Source organism: Cibotium barometz, chromosome 5 (genome assembly GCF_041138505.1).
Source record: "Cibotium barometz isolate CiBa-2024 chromosome 5, ASM4113850v1, whole genome shotgun sequence".
Lineage (NCBI taxonomy): Eukaryota > Viridiplantae > Streptophyta > Polypodiopsida > Cyatheales > Cibotiaceae > Cibotium > Cibotium barometz.
Window position 1 is genome coordinate 49,036,574 of NC_141050.1, and position 14,246 is coordinate 49,050,819.

A 14,246-nucleotide genomic window follows, 5' to 3' on the forward strand; every position below is an offset into this window, starting at 1 on the left:
TAGGGGTGTGTGTGTGTGTGTGAGAGAGAGAGAGAGAGATCATGCATGGAAGGTGGCAAATAATGCATGGTCAAGCTAGGTGTGGGGATTTCAAATGACCTTTAATAAAAATAATAAATAAGGTAGATAAATGTTGACCTTAGGTCTTGCAAGCAAAGCTAAGAAAAAACCTGTACTGCCCTACAGACCTCTACACATCACTTTTCACTTTATTTAAAATTTTACAAAGAAAATCCCATCTCTCCTCCTCCATCAAGAAACTATAATCTTTTGAGCTTTACTATGTCTCCTCCACCCCCTTAAGATCTCTCTTATTTTTTAATTTTTTTTGAACGGTCCCCGGACGCCCTTTGGCGACCTTCATATTCAAAGTTCACACGCGCACGCATTGGGCGCCGACAGGCACTTGCTCTCACTTTATGCTCAGAGCTCGGCGCTACTTTGCATTTTCAAATTGCAGCAGCACTTCCTCTCCTTTGAAGGTGCCATGGGCGTTACCTCCTTCGCAGGCCGTCTTCTGTTCTCCGCCATCTTCATCTTCGCTGCCTGGCACAAGTAAGCCTCTCTCTCTCTCTCTCTCTCTCTCTCACACACACACACACACACACACACACAGACTGAGCCCCAAGCACATATTCTGTGATTTTCTCTTCTCTCTACCCGGTGGGCTTCTTAACCTAGCTTTTTTTGGGTGCTGCTGGAGGCAGAGTTGAGGATTTCGGCAGCGATGGGGGCAGCGCACTCAAGGCCATGGAGCCCAAGCTCGCTCTCTTCAAAAGCCATGTGGTGTCAGCACTTGGAATCGACCTACCAAACGTGGAGGTGTGTATAGCCGATTGTTCAGGGTAGCCCTCTAATTCCCTTTGTATGGTAAAAGTAACATCACATTTCTTTTCTTATGAATTTTAAGACTTTAGCTTTTCCTTGGAATGGTCTCCAAAGGTAAAATGGGCCGAGAAGATTTGAGAAGGCTTCAAAACTGAGGCTAACTTTGACGTCTAGGGAGAAAAAGGGTGCCAAGTCTAAGCAGTTTTCTAGGGTGGTGCATAGAAAAATGGGTGGATTCGGGGTGGAAGGGAGGAGGTAGCAAAAGAGTGGAGACGCAAGGGGATGGGTGCTTGCTGAAGTGTGTTTATGAACTGATTGATTGTGAGTAGTGCCTAATTAGAGACTTAAACCCATGCACAAACTCCTTCTTCTTTGTGTTCAATACACGGTAGAGAGAGATGACCTAATCTATCATTTATTACTAACAATGCCGAATAGGGATACTCATTGGTAGCACTGCTCTTGAGTTCTCAATGACTCAATGATGATCATTGAATGAATATGGCCGTGGTCTAGACTCCTATTTATAGTGTCTAATGTTGGTAAGTTGGCTACCAACTCTACCAACCCTAATAATAATGTCTAACTAAGCACAATAACCCAATAAGCTTGTTCACAATAGGTTGCTCATTGGGCGCTTGCACAATATTACAATGATTTGGCATAATAGCCCTTACAAACACATGAATTTGGCCACGTACTCGACCTTTGAGGTGGCCAATGGATAGAAGCATGTCCACGTCACACTTGGGAGAGTATGTACGTGACATCCCTTTTGGCTTCACTTGGAGCACGGGTAAATTTATGCTCTACCGCCCCACCTCGGCACGGAACGTCTGGCGAACTTGCTCTCTACTCCACACACCTGTCCGAATCCCAATAGCATGGCTATTGGTCCTGTCGTCTTCTATGATGTCTCCTCCACTACCTCCTTGGGAGTTGTAGGCATTGGAACTAGGCCCTTTGTCTCTAGATGTTGAGCTAGCAATGTAAATGCCACTGTGGAGTCGTTTATCTATCCTCCTATACAATAGATTTGAAGAGAAATATTTGAAGTTCACTTGATGACTCCTCTTTGTCCTCGGATACTGGAATGGACTCTAGGATGTGTTGTTCTCCATCTATCGAGATCACCTTCAAGCTTGATAGTGTATGTTCCTTGGTCTCATCCTCCATAATCTACTCCTTTCTTGGAGACTCGGCATCCTTGGACACTCCCTCCTATTGAGCTTCATCTATGTATGGACTTACCATTGTATGTGTTTCCTTTCTTGCTTGGATCTCTTGTCGGCAACTTGCCAATTGGCTCTCCCACAGTTGGATACTCTCCTCACTCCCCTCTATCCTATATAGTGCCACTATCATAGTCACAGGGGACGGAAGGGAGGAGTGCTTGGAACGGAGGGACGCCGAAACAGGACGGACGATGTCCCCTAGGAAGCGTCACTCACAGGGGATGGGGACGGGGACGCCGGTGGGGGGACGGCAGGGAGCCGTTGCGCGATTTTCTGCCCGTTTTTTTGTCGTTGCGTTCGCCATTTCTAGCCGTTCGCCGTTTCTAGCCTTTGCGTTCTCCGTTTCTAGCCGTTTATGGTTGTTGGCTTGGCTGTTTATGGCTTGGCCTTGGCCCTTGAGCCTTGAGCCTTTGAGGCTTGGCCCTCTCTCTCTCTCTCTCTTGCCTATCTATATAAGAACAAGCCTCTACAAGGCTACAAGCACACACAACTTTCAAGCTTTCAAGCTTCTTCTAGCTTCCAACTTCCAAGTTCCAAGCCTCTCACACAAGGCCCGCGGGTTGCCGCCCTACTATCTAGACTCTCTCTCTCTCTCAAGCCTCTTGAGTCTTCCAACTTCCAAGCCTCTAGGCTCTAGGCCTCTCTCTCTCTCTCTCTCTCTCTCTCTCTCTCTCTCTCTCTCATTCCTTAAGGCTCAAGAGTCAAGCCATCTTCAACCATGGCATCCTCCTCACGTTCGTGGGCTTCCTGTAGAAGGACAACGGGATGGACATGGTGGGAGGAGATTAACTACACCCCATCCGCTCATGGAGGTGGTTCTCGGCCATGGGTATGCAAGCTTTGCCCGTACCGGCGAACGGGTGGCGCCGACAAAGTGCGAGCCCATCTCTTGCATGCATGAGAGTGGGCATGAGGTGAGGTTTTGCATGAATGTCACGTTTGAGAAGAGACGGGAACTTCTTGACAAGCTTAGCATCTACGAGGCGGTTGAAGCGACAAGAAGGACACCACGAGTGGTCGTGGATCTTGCGACGATGGGGAGAGGAACTCAAGCCTCTACAATGGAGTCGTGGTGGATCGGGATCATGCACACTATCACCTTCATCATCAAGTCGGAATGTTACTCCATCCACGACGCCGGCACCCTCCATCTCCACGGGCTCTCCACAATTACGTGGCCCACAACGACAATCTACACTTGGGGAGAATTGGAACCCCAAGTTGAAGGAGGAGGTGGATATGGCGGTGGCCCGCTTCTTCTTCCACAACCACATTGTCTTTCAAGCGGCTAGGTAAGTGCAATCGATCATTGCCAATTCATCATTCATGTTTTCATCATCCTAGTCTCCTTCTCATTAGTAAATTACTTTCTTGAATAGGTCGGAATACTTCAAGGTCATGGTTAAGAAGATTGGGGAGTATGGCTCAACCTATATGCCCCCCTCATCTGAGAGCTTGCGCACTACATTGCTCGAGAAGGAGAAGCGCATTATAGAGCAAGCGGCCGACAACACAAAGCGGCAATGGGAGAGGAATGGAGTCTCCCTCATTGTGGATGGATGGAGTGACACCCGCAAGAGGAGTATTCACGGCGTGGTTGCATATTCTCGCGGAGAGATGTACTTCATCTCATCTCATGATGCATCCGGCACCGGGAAGAGCGCGGATGTGCTTGCGGCGGAGTGGGCTACCACCATGGAGATCGTTGGTCCCGAGCATGTAGTGGGCTTTGTTGTGGATGGGGAGCCTTCCAACAGGGCGGCGAAAGCTATTCTTCAAGGTATGTATGAACATGTCACGGTGTCCTTTTGTATGGCTCATTGCCTAAACAACCTCCTCAAGGACATCGGGGAATTACCATGGATCAACCCGCTCATTGAGGAGGTCAACACCATGGTCTCCTTTGTCCTCAACCACCAAAGACTTCGGCATGAGTTCAACAAGAGGTCATGTCTCTCTCTCTTTAAATATTCCGACACCGGGTTTGCCTACAACTTTTTCATGTTGGGCTGGTTGAAGGATTGTAGCGGTGCTTTAAGGGGGCTTTTTCTTAGTGAAGAGTTTGTTGCCATGCAAGAATCCCGTACAAACACTGACCAAGAGTATAGGCTACGGGCGGATGACGCCTCTTGGTGGGAGCGTGTGAAGACCACAGATGCTATGGTGAGGTCCATAGTCCACCTATTGAGGATTGTAGACGCTATGCAACCTGCTTTTCCATGGATCGCATGATAGAGAAGTCGAAAGACTTCGTGCCTGATGAAGACAGATACGACGAGATCCATGCCTTGTGTCTAGGAAGGTGGAATTTCTACTACTCTCCATTGCATGCAGCAGCTTATGCGGTGGACCTAGAATTCCAAGGCAACAAGCAAGAGAGCGACCGGAAGGTGAGTGTTGGATGGAGGATCAACTTGGATCGTCTTGTGCCTGATGGGACCAGCTTTCGATGTACAGGTCATTTCATGGCTCCTATGGTTGTCATGATGCACAGGTTGACCGCTCCAAAGTTGGTGCTGCTCTATGGTGGGAGGACTTTGGTTCGGATGGACTGGAGCTGCAGTAGCTTGCCATCTGCATACTTAGCCAGGCCGTCAACTCCTCTTGCTTGGAGCAACTTTGGAGTACCTACAGCCACATTGCCTCTAGGAAGAGGAACCGACTCGGGGTAGAGTGTGCCAATGACCTTGTCTTCGTCAGCGTGAACTTGCGAATGCTATGCAAGAGTGTGACCAAGAAGGCAAATTCCTTCACCGAGTAGGAGATGAGTCAACAAGAAGAGCAACAAGAGGATGAGGTGCAGGAGCAGCATGACAGTTGAGGATGAGATTGAGGATGAGCTTGATGCTTCTTTGGCACAAGCTACCCATGACCATGAGGCGAGAATTTCACGTGGATGATTATTCATGGATCATGATTCATGGACCTTACTACTTAGCTCTAGCCTCTAGCCTCTAGTCTTTAGCACTTTTTTGTCATTGACTCATTTGAGTCCGTCCATGTATTTTACCTCCTTAAGGCTTAGTCCTCTTGATTCTTGAGTCACGACTCATTTTGTATCTACTTAATTATTAATACAATCAATTGTGAATGCCTTCGCTCTTTGATTGGCGTACTTTGTTAATATGACTCAAAAGCTTACCATTTTAGTGTAAATTTGTGCTCATTTTGATGTACTTCCAAAGTAGAATAAGTGTAGAGTAGAAAAATTAAAAAAAAAGTATTTTTTGAGTGCCGTTCCCTCCCCCATCCCTGTTCCCTACTTATGGCCGTCCCCCGTCTTGCTGTCCCCGTCCCCCGTCATCGTCCCCCGTCCCTTGTGACTATGGCCACTATGCTCTTGTAGAGATCAAGGTTGGTGGACAATGCTTTCTCCTCCCAAGAAGCCAAATAGCGCTCTGACATTTGTACTTATCGTAGATGTACTTGAAGGAAAAAAAAACACCTTTGTGGTCATGGACTGGGCAAAGGTTTCAACCTTGCGTGATGGAGGGTGGGTGCATGTGGTTAATTGTCTCGGGTAGCGAAGCACACATACCAACGCTCGGGCAGGAAAGCCATATATACCCACATGTATAAAACATTGCTCTATCTACCCCCTCTGTCCAAGAACTGGCCGGCTTGTAGCACTCCTTTTGAGGCGCCCTTTTGTTGCGTTTTACTGTTGTATATGGCTGCCTATTGAAGGCTGTCTTGTAGCTTGAAGAGGTTGTGTTTTGGCCAAGCCGGCCGCCTATTGTGTGCTATCTTGCAGCTTGCATAGGTTGCGTTTTGTTTTGAATCTGGCCGCCTTTATGCTCTCCTAGATCTGGCCTTTGAGTGCCCTTCGGCTTTCATTGGACTCCACTCATGCACCTTCTTCGACTCCTATTTGGTTGTGTTTGGAGCACCAACAAGCTGCCTTGCTTGCTTGCTCTATCGGCCCTTGACTTGGTGCGTTTGGCCCTCTTTCTTGTCCTTTGGTTGAATGCTCCTTGCACACACAAGAGCTATTTGCAAAACATTGCCTTGATGGAAAAACACAAACTTGAGTGAGATCATGATGATGATGGGTTTCTTCACGTTGGATCTGTGAGGGCAAAAGGACGAAAGGACCAGATGTACGAGAGATCAAAGCAAAACCACATAGCATGAAATATGTGAGTGAGTCTATATATAATGGTGAGTGAACATATGTACAAGAGCCCTCTCATGTGAGGTGACTCTGAGTAGAAAGACCAACGTGGAAGCAGAGATGATGTTGAAGCTGAAGCACGGTTGATGACGAAGGCTTGGGCCGATGTGGGGCAAAGCACTTCGAGAGGTGGTCGGTGTCGAAGGCTCGCATCAGTGGATGTAGAGGCACTCCGAGGTGGTAGCGACAGTGGAAGATGAGGTGATGTAGGCTCTGATGACAAGGGTGCTGTTGTACTTGAGGTGGTAGATGAAGAGCAGAGAGGGATGCCGTCTCGAGTGGTGGTGGTGGTGGTGGTGCAAGCTTTGGTGACAAGGGTGCTGCATACCTGAAGGGTGCAGGCTTTGGTGACAAGGGTGATGCATACCTGAAGGGTGCAAGCTCTGGTGACAAGGGTGTTGCATACCTGAAAGGTGATGAGGAGCACAGAGGGTTGTTGTCTCTAGTGGTGCAAGCTTTGGTGACACGGGTGGTGCGTACTTGAAGTGGAAAGGAGCAGAGAGGGCTGCCGTCCCGAGTGAGTCAAGACTCAAAAGTAAAAACAATGAAACATAGCTAAATGATAAATCATAGAGCCTGCAATGCTCAATCAGAAGTTGGAGCGTGAGAAGTACTGGCGTCATGATCATGGTTGCCTACATGACCAGTTTGAAAGGTAGTGGCATCATCCTCTGGGCTGTGTTGTGTCTCCACTTGCTCATTTTCCTCCTCCTGCTCCATCTCCCACTGAGTTAAGGGATCTGCCTTTGCAGTCGCACCCTTGCAAAGCATTCGCAAGTTTGCGCTTACAAAGACAAGATCATTGGCCTTTTCTACACCAAGGCGGTTCCTCTTCTTTGATGCAATATGGTTGTAAGAACTCCAAAGTTGCTCCAAACAAGAGGAGCTTACAGCTTGGTTGAGAATGCGGACAGCCAAGTGTTGCAGCTCAGGCCCATCTGAACCATAGTCTCCCCACCACAAAGCAGCCCCAACCTTCAACCTATCCTCTTGTGCATCCGCACAACCAAAAGCACCACGAAAGGACCTGTATGCAGCAAGATGGTCTCTGATTTTGCGCCTAATGCCTCCATCTAGCACTAGACGATCCAAGATACGCCTCCAACCATCACTGACCTCTCTGTCACCCTCCCGTCCATTACCTTAAAACTCAGGGTCCACCATATATGCAGCTGCATGCATAGGAGAGGCATAGGAGTTCCACCTCGTCACACATAAGGAACGAATCTCCTCGTATCTGTCCTCATCGGGCTCTAACTCTTGCAACTTCTCTATCAGTCTATCCATTGCCTCATACACCTTCCCGATGCATGGCTGCATAGCATCTACAAGCCTCAACAAGTGGACAATAGGCCTCACCATAGCATCAATGTGTTTCACATCCTCCCAAAAGGAAGTGCTCTTTGCATGCTCCGTGCATAATATGCCTATGGCTGTTGAAGCCAATGCAGAAGTGGTGAACTCGTTCGCTGATGAAGAGCTGCCTCAATGCACCACTGCACTCCCTCAAGCGGGCCAGCATCAAGAAGTTGAAGGCAAATCGGGTGTCTAAGTATTTGAGAAGTGAGAGCCTTGATTTCTTGGAGAACTCGTTGCGGAGGAACTGGTGGTTCAAGACTAATGTGACCATTTGATTGGCCTCCTGAATGATTGGCTCAATCAATCAATGAATGAATATGGCTATGGCCTAGACTCCTATTTATAGTGTCTAATGTTGCTGATTTGGCTAGCAACTCTACCAACCCTAATAATAATGTCCATTGCCTGGCCATGCCCTGTTCCATACAAGCTCAATAGTTTGTCATTCTAAGTGACACTACAAACAACTTCAAAATAGAATTTAAGATTTGAGTAGCCTATTCATAGCAGGGATCATGACTGAATGTGATCAGCAGAGGCCTTTTTCATCTGTGAAGAAAGACTTTTATTAAATATGGAAAAGATGGTACACAATATGAGAGATCAATGTGTCTGGATACAGGAGACGAATCCTGCAAATAAGCCAGTCATGGAGGGTGGCTAAGCTAATCCAGTATGTGTAACTGCTGCTCTTTGCTTGTGACTATGTCAAAACCAAGGGACTAGCCAGCGAAGAAGTCAGCTTTCTTGCATGTGAGTACAGAATGTTACGTGCCCTTATACTATATAGAGATGTTAGAGGATCAGTTGTCCCAAAATGCATCATCATAGAACAGAGGTAAACTTGAAGGCATCCATGCATGTATGTGCCTTGATATGGGTGTTCCTCAAAAACTTATATGGTTAGTCTTCTTGAACCTAAAAATATACTTGGTACTTTCTTGCAGGCGAAGTACTTGTTGATGACAGCTATAGGGTTAGAAGGTGTTGGTGGAATACTGTTCACCTTTGGCAGCAGCTTGGGGGCATATTTACTGGTATCCACAACACATCATTGTCAATTTTAGGATATGGTGCTTAACCTTGGGTGTTGAATTTGTGCTTAACCTTGGATATTGATTTTGCTTGCTGTGCTGCAGCTTATTTTCCTGGCATCTGTCACACCAATCATGCATGACTTCTACAACTATGATTTGGCAAGCACAGACTATGCAAGAGAGTTCATACAATTTTTGAAGGTATGATAAGAGTGTTTGAGCTTAGGTGCTTCCAGTCTTTGAACAAGCAGCACTAGGCCGTGGCCACTACTTCGTAGATCATGCATCACGTGACTATCTTGGTAAAAGCATAAACTAGCAAAACAGAGCAGGCCAAAGTTACCAACCGTGTACCAGATCTAGCTCACTCTCAACCCATTAGTAGACTATACTCAGACCCAACAAAATCAGGAGCTGAATCATGGATCTATGACCTTTGTATAGTCCAAGATCATTTGAACGCTCCAGCCGAGATAGCCATGTCTGGCTTGTGTGAAAGCGACCCAAGTCCAGGTGGATGATGCAGTTGATCTCCTGCTGAGAGATGCAGGAAAGGTGCATCTAGGTTGTCCTCAAAGGGGTGGAGGCGATCCATTTGGAGACCATGTGAATCAAACCAACTTATGATGTGAGAATACTAACATATATGATGTCCTCCTTTATGAGCTGCCTGGAAGACTCAAGTGCCAACTGTGGGAGGGAGTCTCTCTAGTGTGTTTACAGGGTAAATGTAAGTGATGGATTGGATAGGAGCATCGAGGACCAATGGGCTCTCCACAAACTTGGCGCACACAATCTCCTGTGGCACTGATGGCTTACTTTTGATCATGTGGGAAAAGATTATCACCTGCAGTCTGTCTATCCATTTCCAATCTGCCTCACCCAAGTTTTGGTACCAAAAATAAGGCACCATACATCACGGCAGGTCTAACTAGTGTGTCAAACAACTAGCTCTTATTGCTTGGTTCCGGAAGTGGGCCTGAAAGCACATTCTCTTTCTAATTGTGCCAAGGTGGCATGACCTCTTGTGAGATGGGCCTGTGCAGCCGGCTGCATCGGGTCAGTGAAAGTTACACCTAGGTAGGTATATGAAGAGACAAGGTCAACTGCATCGCCTCTATACATGAGAGGCTGTCTGGATGCAACCTGATGCGAAGTGTTGAAGAGCTTGATCTTGGTTTTACCAGATTCATCGTGAGGTCCCTCTCACCACAAAAGCGTTTAAGTGCATCAAGGTGCCTCTATAACCCGTCTGCTGAATCTGAGATGAGGACTATGTCATCTGCATATGGGAGGATGGGCACCTCAGTCTGAGCTAGCGGAGAACTTGTGTCCCCCAATCTTTCGATAAAGTTTGAGATCTCATCCATGTATGGTCCAAACAGTGTAGGGTATAGTGACAGCTCTGTTTGACCCCAGTGGTGCTATGTATCTTTCTAGATAGACCTCTTGGTGCCCGAACCTGGCCCATTACTGACTCATACAAGGCCATCACACCCCACATCATCTCTGGCGGGAAATGAGAGTTCTTTTAGGCAGCAGTCCAAGAGCTGTGATCTTGGTATTGAATCAAAAGCCTTGCAGAAGTCCACAAAGCAACAATAAACCCACTGTCTGTGACCTGGCCTCCTCAATCATGGTCTTGAGGATGAAGATATTGTCTTAAACTCTGCCTAAGCAGTGGCCCTTTCCCAAGGAGCCAATCTTGGCCTCCAATATTTCCTCATAAATCTTGGCCAAGGCATGGTCTTATGTCGAGTAATTCCTCTTCAATTTTTCCTGGGATCTTCTGCTTTAAGGATGGGGACAATGGTTTTATTGATCTGTGTGTGTGTGTGTGTGTGTGTGAGAGAGAGAGAGAGAGAGAGAGAGAGAGAGAGAGATTACACCATTGAGTAACTAAATATTTCCGTCGCAGAACTTATCGCTGTTTGGTGCTCTCGTGTTCTTTTTGGGAATGAAATATTTTGTATACAAACAATCGAAGAAAGTGAAGGCAAAGGCTAACTAAACAGACAAGTCTTTCTTGCGGGAGAGGTTGCCTTGCGGAAGGTCATTCTGACACAAGGTATACTAGCATGGTCTCTATGCTACAATGATGATGTACGATTTCTTGGTTTTGTCTCTGAACTCTTGCTATTCAAATTATGACTGCAAATATTTTCAGCAATTTAAGTGCTTGGAAATGTAAGCAGCAATCTGATTATTAGTATTTGAAGTTTGCTCATGGATTTTAAGTTCTCAACGAGAAGGTAAGCTATATACCTTTTGTGTGCACGGGAATGCACTCAGTACTCTCAATCAAAAGCATTCTTGCACAAGGATGCCATCAACTCTCAATGATGATTGTGTATAACAATGTTAAACAACTCTTTCTAGCTAGAATTGTGAAGCATACTTTGCCACAGCTGCTCATGATGGCCTTCTTTGGCACTACAGACCATGAACATAGGTCCAAAAGTAGTCTCTCTCTCTCTCTCTCTCTCTGAGCACGCATGCATCTGTGTGCACTCCCCATGCTGTGTAATTCCAATACCCCTTTGATGGTCAGCACTAGTCTCAGGAACAACACTGAGGAGTTTCTGGCCTTGACCAGAAAACCATACTGAGGTAATTTGTGCTAGGGACCCTCTGGAGGCAAGTTCAAAGCTGTCATTAGCTTCAACCTTTCACCATTGCCCTTTGATTCTTCTCTGTCTCAATCGACATATCCATTAACGAGGAGTTCTATCCTTTGATGTATGTTGCGTCTGTTTTTCAGCTTGTTTTCACTTCCAAGGTCTTATTTTCTGTTGACACCTAGGTATCTTGTTCAGGTCATATGCATAACTCAATTTTCTTCTCTGTTTTGCATTGGGGTCTCACTGAGGGAGAGTGGAGCATTCATGACAACATTCTTTTTGTGGTCTTCATCTTCTCTGACATGGTTCTGTAAAACATTACAGCTAAATGTAGAGAGAGTTGCAAGGTAAATGTTGTCTCATCGTGATGCTCAACAACATTCCTTCTTCATGAGTGTAGCACCTCCCTTTTGAGGAGGCAAGAGATTTTCTTGTAAGCTTCAAATAGCTTCCTTCTTTACCTTGAACTCCTTGCGGCCTAGAATGAGGTGCCTTGCAAGCAGGCTGAATCTGCAACCATGCCTTCTGGCTTCAAGATTGAAGGCATACAATTTTGAGTTCAAAATTGAAGGTCTACAAGGTACCTTGACCTTCCCATTATTCTTTAAAGAGTTAGGGATGAGTGCCTTTTGATTTTACTCTAGGTTCATTTTGGCTTTTTTACTTGCTTCTCTATGGTAGCCCATCTTCCACCTTTAGATGGAGAGGGAAATGACCACCGCCATTGATTGATTTCTATCATCTTCTTTTCAAGATTTTGGCCCATGGCTTCAGTCAACATGGCTATCGCCATTGATTGATTTCTCCCATCTCTGCACAAATTGTTTGTTTCCTAAGCTAAGCGATAGCTCTGCACAATTTGAATTGAGGGCTCATAATTGAATTAAGCAATCGCCATCAAATCTCGATCCCCCAAATCTAGTTTATAGCTGTATCCTTGCCTTGAGAGTCCCATGCCCTTTCTGTTTTTTCCTCTTATTTTTTAGAAATCTAGGATTTCTTTTTTCTCTCCTCTCCTTGTGCCTTGGTTGTCCATGGTAAATATGTAATAAATATATATGTGTGTATGTATATGTAAATAAATAAATATATATATGTGTGTGTTATCCTTATATACATAGGTATATATGTATGCATGTAAATATATATGTATATGTAATTGTGTGTGTATATATATATAACAAACACACATTTATATATTAACACGTATATATATATATATATATATATATATATGTATGTATGTATGTATGTATGTATGTGTGTGTGTGTGTGTGTGAGTGTATGTGTGTTTGTTACATTGTATATATATATATATATATATATATATATAAAATGTGTATATATATAATGTAACACACACACACACACATATATGTGGTATTAAAACTCTTAGCTTAGATATTGATAATTTTTATTTAAAAGTGATTAGTGTGCTGAATTGATTTTTGGATTAGTACTTTAAATTTACATAATTTTTAGAATTTTTAATTTTATTTTGAGTGGATTAGTAATTGGATTAATAGTAATCATTCTTGGATATATGCTATTTCTTGTAAGATTTTGGTTATTTTAAGAGAAAATTATTACAAACTTCAAGAAAATATTATTGAAAGTTTATGCAAGAAAGTAAGATTATTGATTCTTAATGACAATAGTGTAAGTTTATACCAAGAGTTTGTTGATTAAGTGTCATTAAGATAATTTCTTGATAAAAAACATGACTAAGAGATTATTATTAAACTTATGATTAGTAAGTAATCTTGATGAAACTTGACGAATCAAAGCAGTTGGACAATTGATCAAGAAAGTGATTAAGGATAAATCTTTTAAAACCTTGATGAAAAGTTACAAAAGATTGAAGAGACTGAAAAGTATAAATAGTTTACAAAGCTTTTAGAAGCCATTTTTAGTGTTCAGCCTTGTTGGGAACTGAATCTAGTCCACTTGTGTAAGCCAATATGCTCCATACACCACAATGTCTCCTAACTTGCATACAAGGCTTCATGAGTGGAAATATCTCTAACAAGAATTGATTTATCATTCTATAGCATTATTGAGCTTTAAAAAAGCTCTCAACAAAGTAGCAATGCTACAGAGTGTTGACATCCTAATAGCATCACTAGACAAGCTTGAGAAAGAGTACCAGTGTGTGCAAGCTGAGAAGAGTAGAGTTCCTCTAAAGCAAAGCAGACAAGAATAGATAACCTTTCTCTAATCAACAAGATTAAAAGAGTACAGTGAGCATCTACAACTACTCAAACAATCTAGAGTTGCAAGTCAAAAGCACCTCAACAAAGATAGCACCTAGGGTAGAGTCGAGAGGGCCACCAAGGATCCAGAGGTAAGCAGTTCCAGCATGTTGTTTTGATGGGGTGTCATCAACAACTACTGCTTTTCTAGAGATAGGTGCAACTTCCATGCTGTCCACTTGTAAGCATATGATGCTTACTTTAGAAGACTTCTTGCTCTTGGTTTGCTTTCTTCTAAAGTAAGCATATGATGCTTAATTTAGAAGACTTCTTGCTCTTGGTTTGCTTTCTCCTACATCCCTTGGCCATCAAAAGTTGAGCCAGAACCAAGGGCTGCCTATGTCGAGCTAAATGACGCAAAGGCAGTGGGTGTCAAAAGACGAAGGTGTTGTATCAAAAGAGGCAGATCATCATCTCAAGGCTCGCTAGAGGTCTCTGAATTTCTTAAGAGCAACAAGCATCATATGCTTGCTTCATTTCCTCATTTGTGCACAAGACGAATTCTATCAAGCCCCGAAAATTACATAAGTATACTTAGGGTTGGAAGTCTCCATAGAATGACTGCACACCTCTACGCGTAAGCGAGCAGGGTGGTGTCATCATTCAAGCTCATGTCAGCATATTGGGGAGGAGTGTGGGCAGCCAGCACGACCTCTTTCATCGAAGAGCGGATGTATCATGCAAGCTCACATCAGCGTGTTCAGAGGAGTGTGGCAGCCAACACGGTCACTTTCATCAAA

At 44.5% G+C, this 14,246-nt stretch overlaps 1 protein-coding gene across 1 annotated transcript; it reads left to right on the top strand.

Moving 5' to 3' along the window:
• Positions 1 to 366: 366 nt before the first annotated feature.
• LOC147638581 (uncharacterized) lies at positions 367 to 10,971 on the top strand. The gene is made up of 5 exons (XM_086798501.1): positions 367 to 555; positions 708 to 822; positions 8,544 to 8,633; positions 8,736 to 8,834; positions 10,552 to 10,971. The coding sequence occupies exons 1-5, from the start codon at positions 488 to 490 to the stop codon at positions 10,642 to 10,644; spliced, it is 465 nt and encodes a 154-aa protein (XP_086654627.1). The 5' UTR covers positions 367 to 487; the 3' UTR covers positions 10,645 to 10,971.
• The last annotated feature ends 3,275 nt before the right edge of the window (positions 10,972 to 14,246 follow it).